At 44.1% G+C, this 16,986-nt stretch overlaps 2 protein-coding genes across 2 annotated transcripts in view; one reads left to right on the forward strand and one right to left on the reverse strand.

Annotated features, from left to right (window-relative positions):
- The window catches only part of PSD3 (pleckstrin and Sec7 domain containing 3), a 140,040-nt gene extending 130,392 nt beyond the window's left edge, over nucleotides 1–9,648 (reverse strand). Inside the window, exons 1-2 of the mRNA XM_037373692.1 lie at nucleotides 9,387–9,648; nucleotides 8,347–8,440 (exon numbers count right to left, since the gene is read on the reverse strand). Of these exons, the coding sequence (XP_037229589.1) occupies nucleotides 8,347–8,361 (15 nt within the window). The 5' untranslated portion in view covers nucleotides 8,362–8,440; nucleotides 9,387–9,648. The remainder of the gene's footprint in view (nucleotides 1–8,346; nucleotides 8,441–9,386) is intronic.
- A 215-nt stretch (nucleotides 9,649–9,863) lies between these two features.
- On the forward strand, nucleotides 9,864–16,618 carry LOC119141616 (protein NipSnap homolog 3A-like). The gene is made up of 6 exons (XM_037374090.1): nucleotides 9,864–9,941; nucleotides 11,169–11,376; nucleotides 13,279–13,440; nucleotides 14,949–15,098; nucleotides 15,476–15,562; nucleotides 15,673–16,618. The coding sequence occupies exons 1-6, from the start codon at nucleotides 9,864–9,866 to the stop codon at nucleotides 15,747–15,749; spliced, it is 762 nt and encodes a 253-aa protein (XP_037229987.1). The 3' UTR covers nucleotides 15,750–16,618.
- Nucleotides 16,619–16,986: the final 368 nt, after the last annotated feature.

The raw sequence follows: 16,986 nt of genomic DNA on the forward strand, positions 1-16,986 counted from the left end.
CAGCAGTCAGCATTAGCAAGTGGTCCACTCACCTAGGCGCTTTTTTTGCCTGCCAGAGGTATCCACCAGGATACAAATGGGATATGGGAAATAATGAGAGAAATGCCTGAGGCAGGGCCAAAAGAGTGAAACCATAGGAATGGAAACCTCACAAAACACTGTACTTTCTGTTACCATTAGTGGAAGCTCCTTGTGATTCATGTGCCTTGCTAGTAGGCAAACAAGGCAGTAGTTTTCCTGGTGATTCAACACCAACAACACTGCTGGTCCCTTTGAAATTCTGCCAGCTCTAACTAGAGGACTCCTTCATTTTGTTTGCTGGCAGAGGGAAGACTTCCTGGTTACCAAAGGGTAACTTTGGTAAATGCACAGGCTACTGCCTCAACATCACAGACAGAGAAATTATGAAGAAAACAGCTGAATCAAGTTACAGTGTGGCATTTGCCATCGTCCACCCTTTCCTGAGTCTGTCGATCCCAGCAAGAACTTCCTTGTAGCGTACAGGGGGCAGAACTGAATTGCAATGTTTAATCCTGAGGCATCCCTGGTTGCTTTGGTAGTCACTCAAAATGCAGAAGGCTCTTGGGGGCTTTCAGTGACAAAGGAATGGCTCTTGGCAGTAGTTGCTTGTTATCAACACACTGTAAAAATCTCCAGGTATGTTACTTTCTCTAAATTGACATTATCTTAGACAAGATGTCTGGGGGAACCCAGAAAGCCAGCTAGTAAAAAATGTCTCAACAGTACTTAAACAGGAAAGAAAAGGCTACAAGCCATGTAGCATTTCAGAACTTGATGGCCATTAGGAGGGATGGTAATGCCTGAGTACATTATTCAGTGTTTGGTCCAAGTGTTAGCTTTTTACGAAATGCTTTTTTAATGGTTTTGTCCCCAACATGTCAAATAGTCCCTCAGAGCAGAGGGCAGACATCTGCCACATCCCTGTTGGCTACGGACTGGTTTCTTTACATCGTTTTTGCATTGCCCTTTCATGCTGCATGGACCCTGCGTGTCTCATGGACTGTTACTCCATGGTCAATATTCCACAGGTTAAAAATGCTAATCTAGCCCATACCATCTATTTGAATGCATGAACACCATTTTAGCCATTCCTATTATTTCCAGGCCTGGATATCCCACTTTCTCCCAGGCAATCTTTTCAAATGTTTCACTGTCTTAAGAAGTGGAAAATATCTAATCTAAATTTCCTGTAATTTCAGCCTTCTGCTTTTATCTTATCCACCATAGACAGAGAACAGATTACACCTTTCCCTCCTGAAGCACTCTTGCAATTACACGAGAAGGGATCATATGACCCCCAAGTTGCCTCTTCTCTAAATTACAACACTGGCTTTTGCTCAGCATTCCTGGTAATTGCTGTTGCCTGTGTAACTTATTTGTACTGAGATAGGCCTACCTGCCAGATAAAGCAAAAATGCAGCAGTCTACCTTCACATTAGAGCTGACCAGTGATTACTGCAGCTACCTGTCACCAAGCGTGAAGAAAATGTTCTGGGCTTATAGACCATACACTTTTGGGACCCAGAGCTAGAAATACTAGATTCAAACCCAAGTTCTGCTGCTGCCAGTTTGTCTGGTCCTAGGCAAATTGAATCCCAGTTCACAGTTCCTTCACTTAACAGAGAGGTCTAGAAAAAACAATTTGCTTAACTTAGCATAGCATGACCAAGGTAATGTAAGGTTGGAGATTTTGTAGATGTTGTAAATCAGGGGTCCTCACACTTTTTAACCAGGGGGCCGGTGCAGATGCAGTGGCAGGCAGCCATCTGCGGCTGCTTGGTTTCCCCCCCAACCCCCGGCGGGGGGGGGGGGGGCGAGCGGGTCTGTAAATACCGGGGGCCGGATTGAGGAGCCTGGGGGGCCGTATCCAGCCCGCGGGCCATAGTTTGAGGACCCCTGTTGTAAAGTGGGGTGGAAGAGCTTACTGTTGTGACAGACTTCCATGTGGATAGGTGATCTCTCTTAGAAATTATTTTTTAAAGTTTGTTCTGAAATGCTACAGGTGCCTTTAAAAATCAAAGTTCTTTGAAAGTGGCAACATACTGGGATATCAGTAGCTTCCAAGTAAATGCGGGGAAGTGCAGGCCTTCAGAATTCCAGGAATTCCATGGGTAAGTATTGATATTGGAAGCCCTCCAAATGAATGATTAAACCGATTTGCCGAACACTGCTGTGACTCACGGGTTTCCTGGTATCAAGCCATCTGAGCCTGCTGGAAGGATTCTCTCTACAGCAGGTGTATTCCTTCTCCCTAGGAGATAACAAGTATCAGAATGCTTTCTGTTTTAGGCTGGTCTTTTTATTTTTGTGTCACTCCAGGAAAGATCCACATGGAATCCCTCAGATGCTCACTGATAAAGACTTTTCCTCCAGACTGGAACTTTCTAGACAATCACTTTCCTTTAGTTATACTGGCCAGGAGATTCTGTATCAAAGCTTCGTACAGAGTTTCATAGGCGTCCTAATTTACAAAGAGAAGGATTTGAGTTGTTCTGGTTTTAATACATTGAATTACAAGAGTGATCTCTATGCAGTAACAATCACAGAGAGCAGCATTTCAGAGCATTTTCTGAAGTAGTGTAGTCATATTAAAAGGCACTAATGTTGCTTGCTTTTACTTTTTTTGAAAGAATGAGTCCCACATGGGTAGAAGTAAGCAAGCAAAAAGAAGCCTCTATATTTTTGTAAAAGCGAGTGGCACTGGTGTAAGTTACAATCTCCAGATGAGCCGAGCCCACTTGCAAACATTCTTCGCTTTATACGTCCACTTAATTCATATCTATCTACCTGCTTATTCAGGCACTACAGTCACTCCTGTGTAGTAGCAGGAGCACTGCGGTGTACCTCATAGCCCTTGCTGCCTAGTACCATTCTAGGGATTGCTCTGAGCAGCACAGTGGCAGAACTTGCTTGTTATGCTCCTGGCCTCCATCCTCTTAGCCCACCAGTTTGTTTAACTGAGCTATACCCTGCTCAGCACGTTCAACCTGTGTTAACCATAGCTCACTCGAAGGTAGATGAAGTAGTCCAGCCTTTAGCTGTGCTCATTGCACCAGGATTCAGACTGGAAGGACAGAAATGATGGTGACACCATGACAGACATATATGCAGAGGTAGCTGACAAGCAATGCTGCAAATATCCCTTATGTAATTAGCACAGACCTGCAGCTCATTACCCTAAAGAGCAGCAGTGCCTCCTGAATTTTGGAAGACATTGTATAACAGAGAAACAACTCATCTCGCAGTACCAAGAAAAGCAAGTTTTCTAGGGCTTGAGGGAAGAGCAACTAAGGCAGAAACAGAGGCTTATTATCAGTACTCATTTCAATGCAACTCCAGGCAAAGGAAGCCTTGAAAGAGGTTATTTACAGAGACTGAAAGAAGGAACAACTTTTCCAGGCAAGTGAGACAAGACTGTTTTTCTACAGGAAAGAGATGTTTATCTAAGCAACGCATCAATAATAAGGAGAGGTGAGTTGGTAACAATCTTGCTTAGAAATCTCACTCATTATTTTGGGCTTTTCATTGATGACAAGTCCTCCAGGATTTTTGATCCCAAACTCAGGAGCTGAATTAGGGCAGAAGAGCTTGCTCACAACAAAAGAGCAACAAGACTTGCTGCCTTTAACCCCAAAGAGGCCAAGCACAGCCACCACAGAGTTCCTTTTATTAACCCCGCTACTGTGACTTCAGCTGCAGGCTGTGTGGGTCGATGTCATAAGTAGTATTACTGGTATCATATTAGGTCACAGATAAAGAACAAAATAGCTAGAAATACATGTTTACTATGTGCCAGCATTGGTGGTTATCCGCCCAGGTTAACAACGCCCACAGTAAATGGGCAATGCTCTCCTTCCACATTGGGCATTGTAGGGTCAGACGAAGCAGGGCAGCGTGGGGAAAAGGAGCTAGCCCATCAGTCAGGCACAAGCACAACAACAGCATGAGGGCATGCACTCGTATGAGAGTGGCCCACATGTTTTCATCTTGAATCCAAGGTGGGAGAGGGTAAAAGAAGTGACCCAAGAAAGGGAAGTGGTCCCTACTAGCCTCCTCGGCTTTCATATGCCTGCCCAGGACCATGTCTTTTCTCTATCTCTGGGCTGGCTTGGCATGGGACTGCAAGAAAGAAGGTGCTTTCTCCAGGTAGCTCTCTTGTGTTGGACTCCATCTACCTTCATATAAATATGATGCAATTTGTACTTCTGCTTGTCTCCTCTATCACATAAGGCCTCAGACAGGTTAGGAGGCACAGTATTGTTCCATCCTCAGCTGAAATCATCCTGCATTTCTCCAAGTTAAACATGTCTAGGTATGTGTGTAGAAGATCCAGAAAATACCTGCCCAAGGATTGGTGGAGTGGCCCTCCACTGGAAAGACTGATCTCTGCCATCTGGCTTTATCCGCTTTCTTACTAGAGAAGTTAGAGCCTGCCTTAAAGCAATACTTGGCTCCCGTCTTACACTCGCTTCTCTCCAGGCAAACCTGGGTTCAGAACACAAGTGCAACCTTGGCTAAATCCTAGGGAATATTTTACTCTGCACCTGCAGAAGAGAGCTTATTGTATACAGAAAAGAGAAGCAAAGAAGAGAAGGCTGTAGAGAATTTTAACTTAGGAAAGACGGTCTCTGTGTTTTATCAACAACCTTTCAGGTGTTAATTTTTCTGGGGAAAATGTTAAGTGAGCTACTTGGTACCTGTGAAGTAAGGAGTCAAGCAAGCTAGATCTTCCTCCTTGTAAACCTTCATCTGCATACTTAATGGTGTCTCCTTTCCATGCACTTTGTAGCACAGACCTCCCAGTTCCTAGCTACATTGTTCTTGAAATAGCCACAGTGGCAGAAGCTACCTTATGTCATCCCGTCTGTGAAAGCACGCAAGCAGAGCATTCATTTTTACCTAACTAACTAAGAAGGGATTGACTAAAAGGAGTATTTTACTCTTGAATTTTAAAAATACCATTCACAAAGCCCAGGTAGATATTCTGAGAGAAACAACTGCAATTACAGTGGCCAAGTAATAAGCACAAGCAATTAATAGAGGCTTTTAGTACTTTAAATATAGTATTTATGGCCTGTTGACAGGAAAGATTTTTTTGAGGTTTGGAATAAAACCATTTTACTATACAAAAATGTTTGGAGGATTTCAGTGTGTGTTATCTTTGACATGTCCCTGGAATCATTGTGGAATCATGAAACCATTACAGATTTCCCGGGGGGAGGAGGGGGGAGAGAGAGGAAAAATCTTTTCAGCAAGCTTCTAAGAAACATGCCCTCTAAAAAAGAACAGGGAACACATCTGAGTGTTCTTTTGGACTTAATTTAAATAGACATAGTCATCTGTTAGCCCATTTGCGCTACAGCAACTTGCAAGATGAGTCGAGAATGTTTTGGTACAGTAAAATTCACCTTCTTTTAGTGCTGATACAAACAATGACATAAAGTGTTATGATGTCAGACATCTGGCCTAAATGTTTTTTAAAATCAAGCAGCGTGAAGCAGCTCTCCAGCTCCCTTCCAGATAGCCATAAGCACCTGCTCTGCTCTTTTTCTTGTTGCTTGGTGATTGGTAGGACATCTGAATGCAACCCTGGTACAAGCATGTCCTCAGGCCCTGGCTACAAAGAATGCTAACGTGACCAACCACCAGTAAACAGAGACAACACTGGTTCTTATAGGTATTCTCACCAGTGCCACACAATAAATATTTACATACAATGCACAAGGCAGATTGTTTTCGTGAGTACTGGCTAGGAAAAACAGGGAAGAAAATACCAAGTTGGGCAAGCTGTTATTCAGATTTCATATGGAGCAGCTGAAAGAATAGAAACCAAAGGATATTTACATATTCTGGCCTACTGGGAACATACCAAGAGGATGCATTACATTCAGGGATACTGCCTTGTCCGCAAACCAGGAAACCCTTTGTGGCTTGCTCACCCAGCAGCAGAACTAGAGCGAGGAAGGGCAGCACTGAGCACGAGAGATTTGTGAAAAAAATGCAGTGGAAACCTAGTGTATTACACAAGCTTGTTGCACACTGTTCTCAAGCCTACCAATGGCACTGCACTATGTAAAAAAAATCCTACCACCATTCAAAATAAGAGGTGAGTTACACCCTCTTGTTTGCCTTTCTGAGGAAGGCATTTAAGCTGAAGGATTTATGGAGAAATAGAAGGAAATTTCCTTCATACAATAGGAAGCTGAAAATTGTGATTCACAAAGGGACACATGCCCCCTAGCAAAGGAGCAGGTACTGTGCTCTCTCATTTTCCAAAATTCTGAGTCGCTTCCTCTGTGTTTAAGCAAACATCACAAATGAACTTTAAGCTGCTCTTGCAAGCATTAAGTCTTTTGGTACAGATGGTTACCTTTCTTTCATTATCACCACCTCCACTTACAGCACAAGGAAATAAAAAATCCTATCCAGTGCTTGCCCACATTCACAAGTTGCATACAGATCAGATTAAATGTGGTTCTTGTTTCATGGGAAAATGAAAATGGATGAAAATGTTGTATGCAGGGAGTACAACATATAAATGCACTAATGCACACAAATTGCTTTCTTGCATTTTGCCTCCATGGAGCTTTGCCTTCCATTAGTAACAAAAGTTTTTAATAAACCATTTCAGCTCAGGCAGTCACAGACACATAAACTGAAAATTTAATTTCATTCATCAATTCAGTACCAAAATTAAAACTTCCCAGCAAGAAGCATTACCTACTATAATTTCTTCTACAAGACCAGCACTGTCATCCCCAAACCATTTGTGAATTGTTAAATTTATGTCTATCTAGCACAGGCCTTCTTTACCGTTCTGTGAATTGGTAGACGAGCCTGCAAGTGGCAGACAAGAGCTGGAGGTACAACCCTCTCACTTCACCAGTGACTGCCACATCCACACGGAAAGAAGGATATACCCCTGGACTTCTAGAAGAACATGAATGAGAAAATACTACAGGGTATGGTGAAATCAAGTTCCAGTAAAAAACATGCAGAGCTGAAACCACAGCTTTCTCAATTAATTTCTTAGCCACTTCCTTAGCTGCACTTGCAAGAAGTTTTCTCAAATTTTGCCTTATAATTTGCTGAATTGTTTCAGGGGATCATTTCAGGCCTTCCCTAAGTTCCAGTGTAGTTTGCTGTAAGTTTTAGCTCTGCACTGTGTTGAACTGGTTTTGGTTGAAGGATAACTCAGAACATTTAAATGGTCTGATTGTGTTGTGCAAGGTATACTTTGTGTATGTTAAGCTGACAAGTTTAGGCTGTAATCAAAGAAGTACACAGCCATGCTTTGAGCAAAGACACTCTGGAACAATTAGGCCTTAAAGAGAGAGTTAATAAGGATACTCTGAGGGTGCACTGCCAACTTGGCAACAAGACTCAAGGTCCTTAACTGAAGTACCCTCATGATAATACTAAAAATCACACCCCTAGGTCAAGAAGGCTCTTGCCCAGGTGAAGACCCCTCCCCTGAGCATGCATGACAGTAGAAACAGTTGTGCAAGCTTATTAGAATTATATCAAATTACTAACCAATCGGTGTAATGAGGATGGGCTTGGAAACTTACTAGTTCTGCAGTTTTTGTGTATAAATATACTGCAGGAAGTCCCATGTGGTGGGCTTGCTTTGTGGAATACCACCTAGCCCCCAGCTTTGTGCAAACCTAAAATATACAAGCAATGTATCCCCAAGTGTGTGAAAATTGATTTATTGCACACCGGGCCATGAATATGCTTTTTCGACAATATTTGGATCAAATACAGAAACGACATTCACCTTTCTACTCCCTGACTACACAAAATAAATATAAAATCAAAGTCTCTTCTCAGGTTAGCAAGAACAAAACCTTAGTGATACACAAATTATTTACTTCAAAGAAAAGCAGGAAAAAAAAATGAAAACCAGAGGATGTTGATCAACCCTTACAAATAGTTAACAAGACATGACCCTGGGGGAAGGAATAGACACCATAAATGTCAAGCTAAGAAACAAAAAGGTGAGCTCAAGGAGAACCAAATGGTTCATAAGACCAAACAGAAAATTACTTGAACTATGTGTCAACTATCTTAACTAGCATAGTAAAAACCCTCTAGCAAAGAAGGCCCCCTACTGACAATGCCTCTGCCCCACAAAACAGGTGTGGTGAAAAGAAATAGCGCTGTGCCTTTAAATGGAGACTCAGCTGGTAAGAACCAGTAAGAAATAATTGCAAACACTTGTTCAAAGTGTATGAAATGTTTCACCAGGTGTTAGAGGGGTGCTAGCTTTGTGGATTCACCACCTAGCACCCATCTCTGCACAGAGGTGCCATTAACATGTACCTTAGCTCTGCGCATGGATCAGCTCTTGCACACTGGGTGAAGAACCAGATTTGGGATGACTACTCAGTTCAAATCCTGCCTTGTGTGATCATTCCTGATGAGAAAGCAAGCACAACAAAAGTTCAAACAGAAATAACAGCTTTTAAAAATGTCAAGGAATATTCCAGCACAACATGGCTGTGAACATTACATAATCCATATAATAAGATAAGTAATGGAGAACCTTAAATATTTTGGTGTGTGCCATCTCATTCCCGGCCTTCAGCTGCAATACAATTTGTCTGCAAGGGAGAACCCCCCCCCCCCCCCCCCCCCCCCATGTTACACCAATCTTAAACTGGCAATAACTGCATCAATCATCACACTTCAGGTGTTCTGCTGCTGTAGAAACTATGAGAATTATTCAGGCCATATTGCAAGAACACTTTAGCACGTATCATGCTCGGTTCTTCTGATATAAAAAAATGTAACCAAGAGTACCACTTGCACATTAAAATACAATATATATATATATACAGTGCAGATGCTTCATTCTTTCCACATCACTCTTTAAAGTGTTTCTTAGAACTACTTTTTTAATCTCAATTTATACAATCCTTCTTTAACAAAGAGAAATGTTGTCCATAATTGTGAGGAAAAAGCCTGAAAGCTCTACAGGCATGAATCCATAATTTCTCTCTTCATCTTAATTCCATGCTGAGGCCCTCAAAATCAATTAGTCAGGGTGGAGGAAGATAGGCACTGCCCCCATTAAGAGGAATCGTGAGAGACATTGCCTTGCTAATTTAGATAGTCTTCCACAAACCATCTTTTGCTAGAAGCTGATTTACTCCCATAGGTAAAACCCTGGATACACTGACACCAGCGGAAATTTTATCTTTACGGTTTTTTTGGCCACTATTTAATTCTGCAAAGGTATACAGTCTCAGCCATCACAAAATCCCACCCCTAGGCAACCGTGTGACAGCGGGGACTGTGCAGTCGGGCATACAGATGTAAGGGGGTGACACTGCCTGGCACCGTGCACCCCTGGCACGCACCTTGGATTTACCCAGAAGACCACCACAGAGACAAACCACGGGGCTTTCTTCAGGAGGAGGGTGTGGGTGGGGAGTTTGTATCCATGCAACCTCAAGTCTGATCCCGCCAATGATGCGGAAATGCTGCGCGGCAGGCGATTCACAGTGATTTGCGCCGGGGCAGCCCGTGAGGGGCCAGCAGTGCTAGACAGCCTGGGTACTGCTTTGCTGTGTTCAGGCCGGGCGCTGGGGCAGAGCGAGCCCGCGGCACCGGCACGGAGCGAGCCAGCATCTCCCCGCACCGTGCGCACCCCGCCCCCAGCGGGAACAATCCCCGGCGTTACGCCCCCTGCGCTGCGGTTCGCTCTGCCGCCGGCCCACGCAGCGGGGCGGGCCGGGCCGGGCCGGGCCGGAGGTGGCCCCACCGCCCGGCGCGGCTCAGCGGCCGCCCCGCTCCCCGCCCCCGGCAGCTGGCGCCGCACTCGCCCGCCGCCCGCCATGCTGCCCCCAGGGGCGCTCCGCCGGCCCCTCGCCGCCGCCGCCGCCCGCCTGGCCCGGGCCTGGGCCCGCCCTGAGGTAACGGCCGCGGCGCGGCGGCGGCAGACAGGCGCGGGGCGGGCGGGGCGCGGCGCGGCGGCGGTGCCGGCGTCAGGGCGGGGTTGGGGGCCGCAGGGGTGCGGTTTGGGTGAGGGGTGAGGGGCTGGGGCGGCCCGGGGCTGGGCCGTGCCGTGCCGCTGGGGCTGAGGCTGGGGCCGTGCCGTGCCGTGCCGTGCGGCTGGGGCCGGGCCGTGCCGTGCCGTGGCGTTGGGGCCGTGCCGTGCCGTGCTGTGCGGTTGGGGCCGTGCCGTGCCGTGCTGTGCGGTTGGGGCCGTGCCGTGCCGTGCTGTGCGGTTGGGGCCGTGCCGTGCCGTGCTGTGCGGTTGGGGCCGTGCCGTGCCGTGTCGTGCCCTGCTGCGCCGTGCGTGCCACTGCTGGTGCCTGTGAAGCGAGAGGTGGCCCAAACCGGCCCGGCAGCCGCCGCTGTGCAAACGCAGGGCTGGCCCTGGGCCTTAATTTTTCTAGTTGTGTCCGAGGGCTGGGCAGCGTGTCGCAGGCTGCTGAGGCAGTGGCAAAAGCCGGCAAACTGTGGGGCTTCTGCAGGGTTTTATGTTCTGTTAATGGAAAAACTGTGCTTGAGCAGCCTTTGGGAGCAGCTGTGAAGGGCGAGGATGCAGGCTTTAGCCATCTTGTGCTGGAAGGAATTGACCTTTTCCCAGGCATTTTCTTTTACTCTCTTTTGCCAGCAATACGTGATTTGCTGATACTGGTGTAAGGGTTGTGACCAGAAAACAGACGGCAGTGGTTTGAGTTGGTTGCACAAGGGCAATGCAGGCAGGTGCTGACGTTGCCTCTGCTTGGGTGGCATCAGCAGCCTCTCCTTTGAATAACGCGTCCAGCCGACTCTCTTTTCATTGCTCTGACTTTTTGCACCCTGCCACTGGCTTCCTGAGGTATGAGAAAAAGAAAATCCTGATTTGTTTTTATGAGCTGTTAATTAAACAATTGAGTGTGACAGGTAAAAGACACATCACAGCCTGTTGCGCAGCCGGAAGGAGTCGCAGCAAAGGATGCACGTGGGAACTATTCCTGACTGAAAAAGTCACAGGATGGTTTTGTAGTGGAGATCATGAAGTACCCCCTTTCCCAGCCACCAGTAAAAAAATCCATTGATAGCATCTCACTGTTTTAGAAAACTCCAGAAATTAGACAGAAGACAGTTTTCTGGCTTGAGAATTAGTTATTTTTCTTAATATTTTCTCTCAGGTACTTGCATTCCTTGCTACAGGGCCCAGACAAAATAATAGCATTTTCTATGAAATTCGCACGTATGATATTAAGCCATCGAAGATGAAGGAGTTTGTGGAAATGGCCAACAAGTACTTTCACCTTCGCACAGCTCACTCAGAGCTGGTGGGAATCTGGTCTGCGGAGCTGGGAGCGATGAATAAGGTGGTCCACATTTGGAAGTATGGTATGCTCAGTATCCCTTTACACCACTCTGCTGTCTTTCTCTGCTCCCTTTCTTCTAGGTAAGAAGGTGAAAAGAATGCTTACTGGGTTGTTATTTGTTCCTCTTACTGTAAGAAAATTAAAATAAAATTAAAATATTCCTTTACTGATTACGAAAAGAACGCTGCAGAGGCTGTCAGGTCAATTTTGACATGCTGGGATGAGAGAATTACAGCCATTCTTAAACAGCAATCTCAGAACAGGTGTAACAGAGGAACTGCGGTAGTGCTTGCTTGGTTCATGGTAAGTGTTTTTAACATAGGGCCAGTTCCCGAACTGCAGGTGTTTTCACAATTTCAAAATGGATGGAGAAAAAGTTGAGAACTCCTTAATAAGATAATACACATAAGTGCAGGCAATCTATATGTAGTCTGTGTATGTTGGTATGCATGTATAATTTTCAAATTTTAGTTCAGTGTACCAGTCACTCCCTAAAACAATGAGCGTGCAGTTTGCATGCTTGAACTTCTGCAGCTGGACTGTGCTGAGAATGGGAAGCCATTCCACCAGCTCAGACTCCCCAGGCGCAAGAAGCGTGGTTGCTCCTTTAGCCTTGGTAGCGACAGGCTTCCTGCAGTATAATCAGCTTTTTATGTTGTTGGAGTTGGTGCTGACCGGGAAGGTGCTGGTGAGCCAAGAACTGCTACAATTACGCAAAAAACTAGGTGTGCTGGCTGTGCTCTTTGTGGAGCCCAAGGGAACTGGATACTCTGGTTAGGGGGAGGTGGGAAGGCACTCCCAACACAGTTTCTTTGTATACTTGCTGCAGTCCAGGGTAGAATGCAGACAGAGAATTTTGTTTTCTGAAGTCCTCGGTCTGCATGTCGAAATCCAGCATGGTCACAGTACCTGTTCAGAATAAAGTGGCACACTTTTTGTCCTGGAGGGTTAAAGGGACCAGCCATTTGTTGACAGGAATATTACGAGTTTACATGCATCTGTGGTTAATAAATCGTCCTGCTTCTCAGAACATTTTAGCCTTAGCTGTTACTTCTTGTCTCTTAAAAAAAACAAAACCCCTCTGTTTTCAATGATCTGTGAGAAACTTTCAAAATGCAAAATTAAGGAAAAACCTGTAATTTTCATTTTCTAATGTTGTTTACATGTGTAAGTTACAATACCAGTTCTCCTTGATTCATCAAATCCCTGCTTATATTTTTTTAGTAGGCCCAAGATCCCGGTATTTCCTAAGGTTCTTCCCATTCTCAGATGTTGTTTTTTTCTCTTGTATTATTGAAAGCTGTCTGCATAAACGTACTGCTTAAGATGCCACTGCAGCCTAACCATTTGAAATTTAGACACTCTTAATTCAGTGATTTTGTTTTTAATTAAGAAAAAAAAAGGAAGAAAGGTTTAGATTTTGGGCATTTAATAACTTTCATGTGGCTGAACAAAGGAACATTACTTTTACACTTGTAATTTTGATGTCATTTTGTACAAGGCAAAATTCATATTTTTCTTAATTTTCTCTTGCTAGGATAATATTCCTTCTGAATTTTCTTTTCCACTTCCTTATCCACTGTGCTTTCTCTGAATCTCTTTATGCTTGGTAACTGTTGCCACATCCAGTAGTTCCTGTGGATGCCATCTATGAACTTTTCTTAACAGTAACATCGCTTAACATATTTTAACTTTTTAATAAACTTTATTAGAAAATTTGGTTTGGCTTGAAACCATTTAAATCTGACAGCTAAAGCAAAGATTTTTGCAGAATTTAAAGGAAACACTGTTGAAAAATACTGATTTAAAAACATAAGTGCAGCTTACCTCCTTGTAATTACACATTTTGAGTCTGTTGTGACATTAAGAGCATTTTTTTCATAGTTTTTTTTTTCCTTTTTTTTTTTTTTTTCCTGTCTTACAGATAATTTTGCTCACAGAACAGCGGTCCGGCATGCACTAGCCAATGACAAAGACTGGCAGGGAAAATTCATCTCCCCAGTTCTCCCCTTGATAGAAAAGCAGCACAATGAGGTTGCTTATTTGGTACCCTGGTGTCAACTTGGGAAGCCTCTAAAAGAAGGGGGTGAGCTTCTCTTCTCTTTTGCTGATTAAAATTACTGATGCTGATGGACTAATAAAAAGTGGCTTAAAGTTTAAGCCAGGTATTCCGTGGCTTTATAACCCTTCATGTAACAAGTGCATGTACATGTCATGTGAAAAAGGTGACGTAACACAGCTGAGGGACAAAGTTTTTAAGAAGGATTTTACACTAACATCAATTACTAAATAGAGCCCTGATCATTAAAGTTGTAAAGAGGTGTGTGAACTGGTAAATGAACACACAAAATGGCAGTGCTGTAGTCAGAGCAGTCATCCCAGACTTGCTTTGGCCATCCATCAGTGAGAGGACATTCCCTGGAGACAGTAAGGACAAAGATGGCTCTCTTTCACAGAGGTTTTTCTCTTTTAGTGATTTGCTTTGATGTTACAGTTCTTTTGCATAATGCTTTTAAGGAAAACAAAACCTTTTAAAGATACATGCAAGTCTAGCATACTTTGTATGTATCATATAACAGGTGTAAATGTTATGTCCTTACGCATTTTAAATCTCTGTATAGCACATGTGGTATTAATAGTATTGACTGTTCCCAGATTTGTGAATGTTTGGAGGCTCGGTTGCATGAAGTGACATTAAACGAGCCTTGCTTTAGCCCTTAGCATGTGCATACGTACAGTATTTGTTCTTTATTTCACTGTGATTCTGAATTTTCTGCTGTTACAATTGAATCTGAAAACAGTCTGGTTTTCTCAGAAGACTGGAGAGCTGACTTTTCAAACACTTCATTTCCATTTTAGTTTATCTCCAGCCCATTGTTGGAGAATGAGACCAGGCATACATTGCCATATGGCAAATGTCTAGCTTTCTAAGTGTCAAGAATTGTGATCTAGAGTAACTGCCTGAATAGAAAGGAGATGGATAATGTGTCTTGTAGCAGGACTGAAGTTTTTCAGCAAATCATGCCATTTCTCTACAAACAAGGGTGATTTTCCCACAGAGCAGAGATGCTAAGCTAGCCCTGGTCTGTTGGTTATGCCTTCAGATCTCGCTGTGACCGATTACCAGGAATCAAAGGTGTTTATAATGTCATAAACCACTTCATCACCAGTCTTGGAAAAGGACACCTTGCATTGTTCAATCAGCCATCCAAAGCCCACAAACATGTATGATTATTTGTAATTTCTGCAAAGTAGTCTGAATCTCCCCCAATTTCCAGGCAACACTGAAAATTGCTAAGTTGGGCTTTGTGTGAAGCTTTCTGAAACTCATGGTCCCGGTTTAACTTTTGCATTTAAACTTGAATTAGCCACAGTTAGCAAGCTGCTTGCTTGTGCTCTTGTGAGCCCCTGGAAGCTGTGAGATACCGTGCATGCTGGGATGAAGGGCCAGTTCCGTGTCCTGCTGAGCCCGAATGGTGAGGAATTGCAGTAATGGTTTCACAATAAATACATCATAGCCGTGACACACTGTTTGAGAACCGGCATATTAATTTGTATGTCCTTCCTTGAGGTTGTCTTTGCCTTTTCTTCCAGGCGTATATGAATGGGTTACTTTCCAGATGAAGCCTGGTGGGCCAGCATTGTGGGGTGAAGCATTTCGAGCTGCAATCAATGCTCACATCAACACAGGCTACACCAAGCTGATTGGTGTTTTCCACACGGAGTATGGATTACTTAACACAGGTACTACTCAGTTTTTGCTACAGACTTTAGCATGGCAAGGGACAGAAGGAGAGGGGCAAGCCCTTGTCCTGGATGAGGATTGGCTGGCTTGATGAAATTGTTGGTGTGGATCGCCAAAGTACTGTAAACAGTCCTTGAACCCAGCTTTTTGTATTGGGTTATAGGCTTAAGCCAGGTGCTGCTATGTTCAAAGTCTCTCAGATTCGATGTTAAAAGAGTCAAACCTTTTAAAGGCTCAGTAAAGGATCACCCACCACTTACTTGCCTGGCATCTTAAATGCAAGGCACCTTAACAGGTGAAGGCAGACTGCTAGGACTTACAGTACATGTTCTATTGCAGCGTAACAGTATTCAGCTGACTGTTTGTACTCTCTTAGTCCACGTGATGTGGTGGAATGAGAGCCCAGATCACCGGGCAGCGGGAAGGCACAGTGCCCATGAAGATGCCAGAGTGGTAGCAGCTGGTAAGACATGATGGATCCAGAGAACACAATAGTGTTACCTGCATGTATGCTGTGAAAAGTATTATTTCTCATTGGGTTACTGTCTTAATTAAGTATGTATTTAATTTCAGTGCGGGACAGTGTCAGATTCTTGGCCTCCCAGCAAAATGTGCTCCTGATTCCTCTGCAATGCTCGCCGCTGAAGTAACCTTCTTCTAATGGATGTAACCTATGGCAGAAAGGCCAGGATGGAAGTGCTGTCAGCAGGTGCCAGCAGGTGGACATGTGATGTCATGAACAGAGCTGTTCTTCAATTTACAAGAAATAGGTACAAAATGCTGACCATTAGCAATGTAAATCAGTAAAATTTGGAAGCCTGATAGCAACTGCTAAACAGAAGTTTACGGTGAAGTTCCTACACCCCCAGGAAAAAGAACTCTAGCAGTATCACTTATGGCAAGAACCACGCTGCACCTGTCTTTAACACATCAGCTCTTAAAACTTTTCTTCATAGCTAGATCACTTCTCTAACCTAGTAAGTTAAGTGTTCTTTTCCAGCGGTACAGCTCAGAGCTGGTATCGTTTTCATAACATACTTTGGTGATGCTCCTAATTATCACATTTTCGGTATTGTGTGCTGGTTTAAGAAGGAACGTCCCCATGTATCTGTTACTCAGTTATGCTTTAATCAGACTTCTCATTCGAATGCTTTGAATTAATTCTGAGTAATGTAAACCATCCAGGTGGCTAGAATTGCACCTAGGAGGTGCTGCAGTGGAGCTGGTCAGGTAGTGTGTTACGAAATCTGCCATGAGATGAGCATTTATTCTCTGTCTTGTAGTTTGCTTCATCCCTTTCCCTTTTTGTTCAGTAAAAACTTCCTCAAAACTGTGGATTACATAATGCTTTGCCTTAGGTATTTTAATACTTGTTTAGAGTGCTGAAGTCGATTAGCCCTTCTTGTTCGATTACATTACATTACTCACCTTACATTACACCTACAAACAGATGCTTACATTCTTTGAAATACTCTTTGCCAGACTGTTACAAAACAAATAAATTTGTATAAAGCATGAATTTTTAGTGTTTACTGTGGCGATTGAAGAGATGGGATGCAGCTTGATGCAAGCAAAAGTCAAGTTATTGTACAGAAGCACGAGTTTATATACACTTTCAGAAGCTGCGCGTTTTAAACAGTTTGGTTCTTGAAGCTAAGCATTGCATACTAGGCAATCCCCGATTGGTGGTTAACTACCATCAATTAACAGCAAGGTGTTACCTTTCCTTGGCACCATCCGTTCCTCTTTCCCTTATCTTCTCTCAGCATGACTCATCCTGCTGATTGTTATCTATTCACACTCCTTGTCCTCCCAGGGTTTGTGGCCTACAAGCTCGAGCACATTCCTTTCAGCTAACAGGGTCCTGATTTCCAGGCCCCCTCCCGC

Source organism: Falco rusticolus, chromosome Z (genome assembly GCF_015220075.1).
Source record: "Falco rusticolus isolate bFalRus1 chromosome Z, bFalRus1.pri, whole genome shotgun sequence".
Taxonomy (NCBI): domain Eukaryota; kingdom Metazoa; phylum Chordata; class Aves; order Falconiformes; family Falconidae; genus Falco; species Falco rusticolus.

Coding starts and splice junctions, on each gene's coding strand:
- LOC119141616 (XM_037374090.1), top strand. CDS start 9,864: ATGCTGCCCCCAGGGGCGCTCCGCCGGCCCCTCGCCGCCGCCGCCGCC. Junction 11,377..13,278: donor GGTCCACATTTGGAAGTATG/GTATGCTCAGTA, acceptor CCTGTCTTACAG/ATAATTTTGCTCACAGAACA. Junction 15,563..15,672: donor TGCCAGAGTGGTAGCAGCTG/GTAAGACATGAT, acceptor ATTTAATTTCAG/TGCGGGACAGTGTCAGATTC.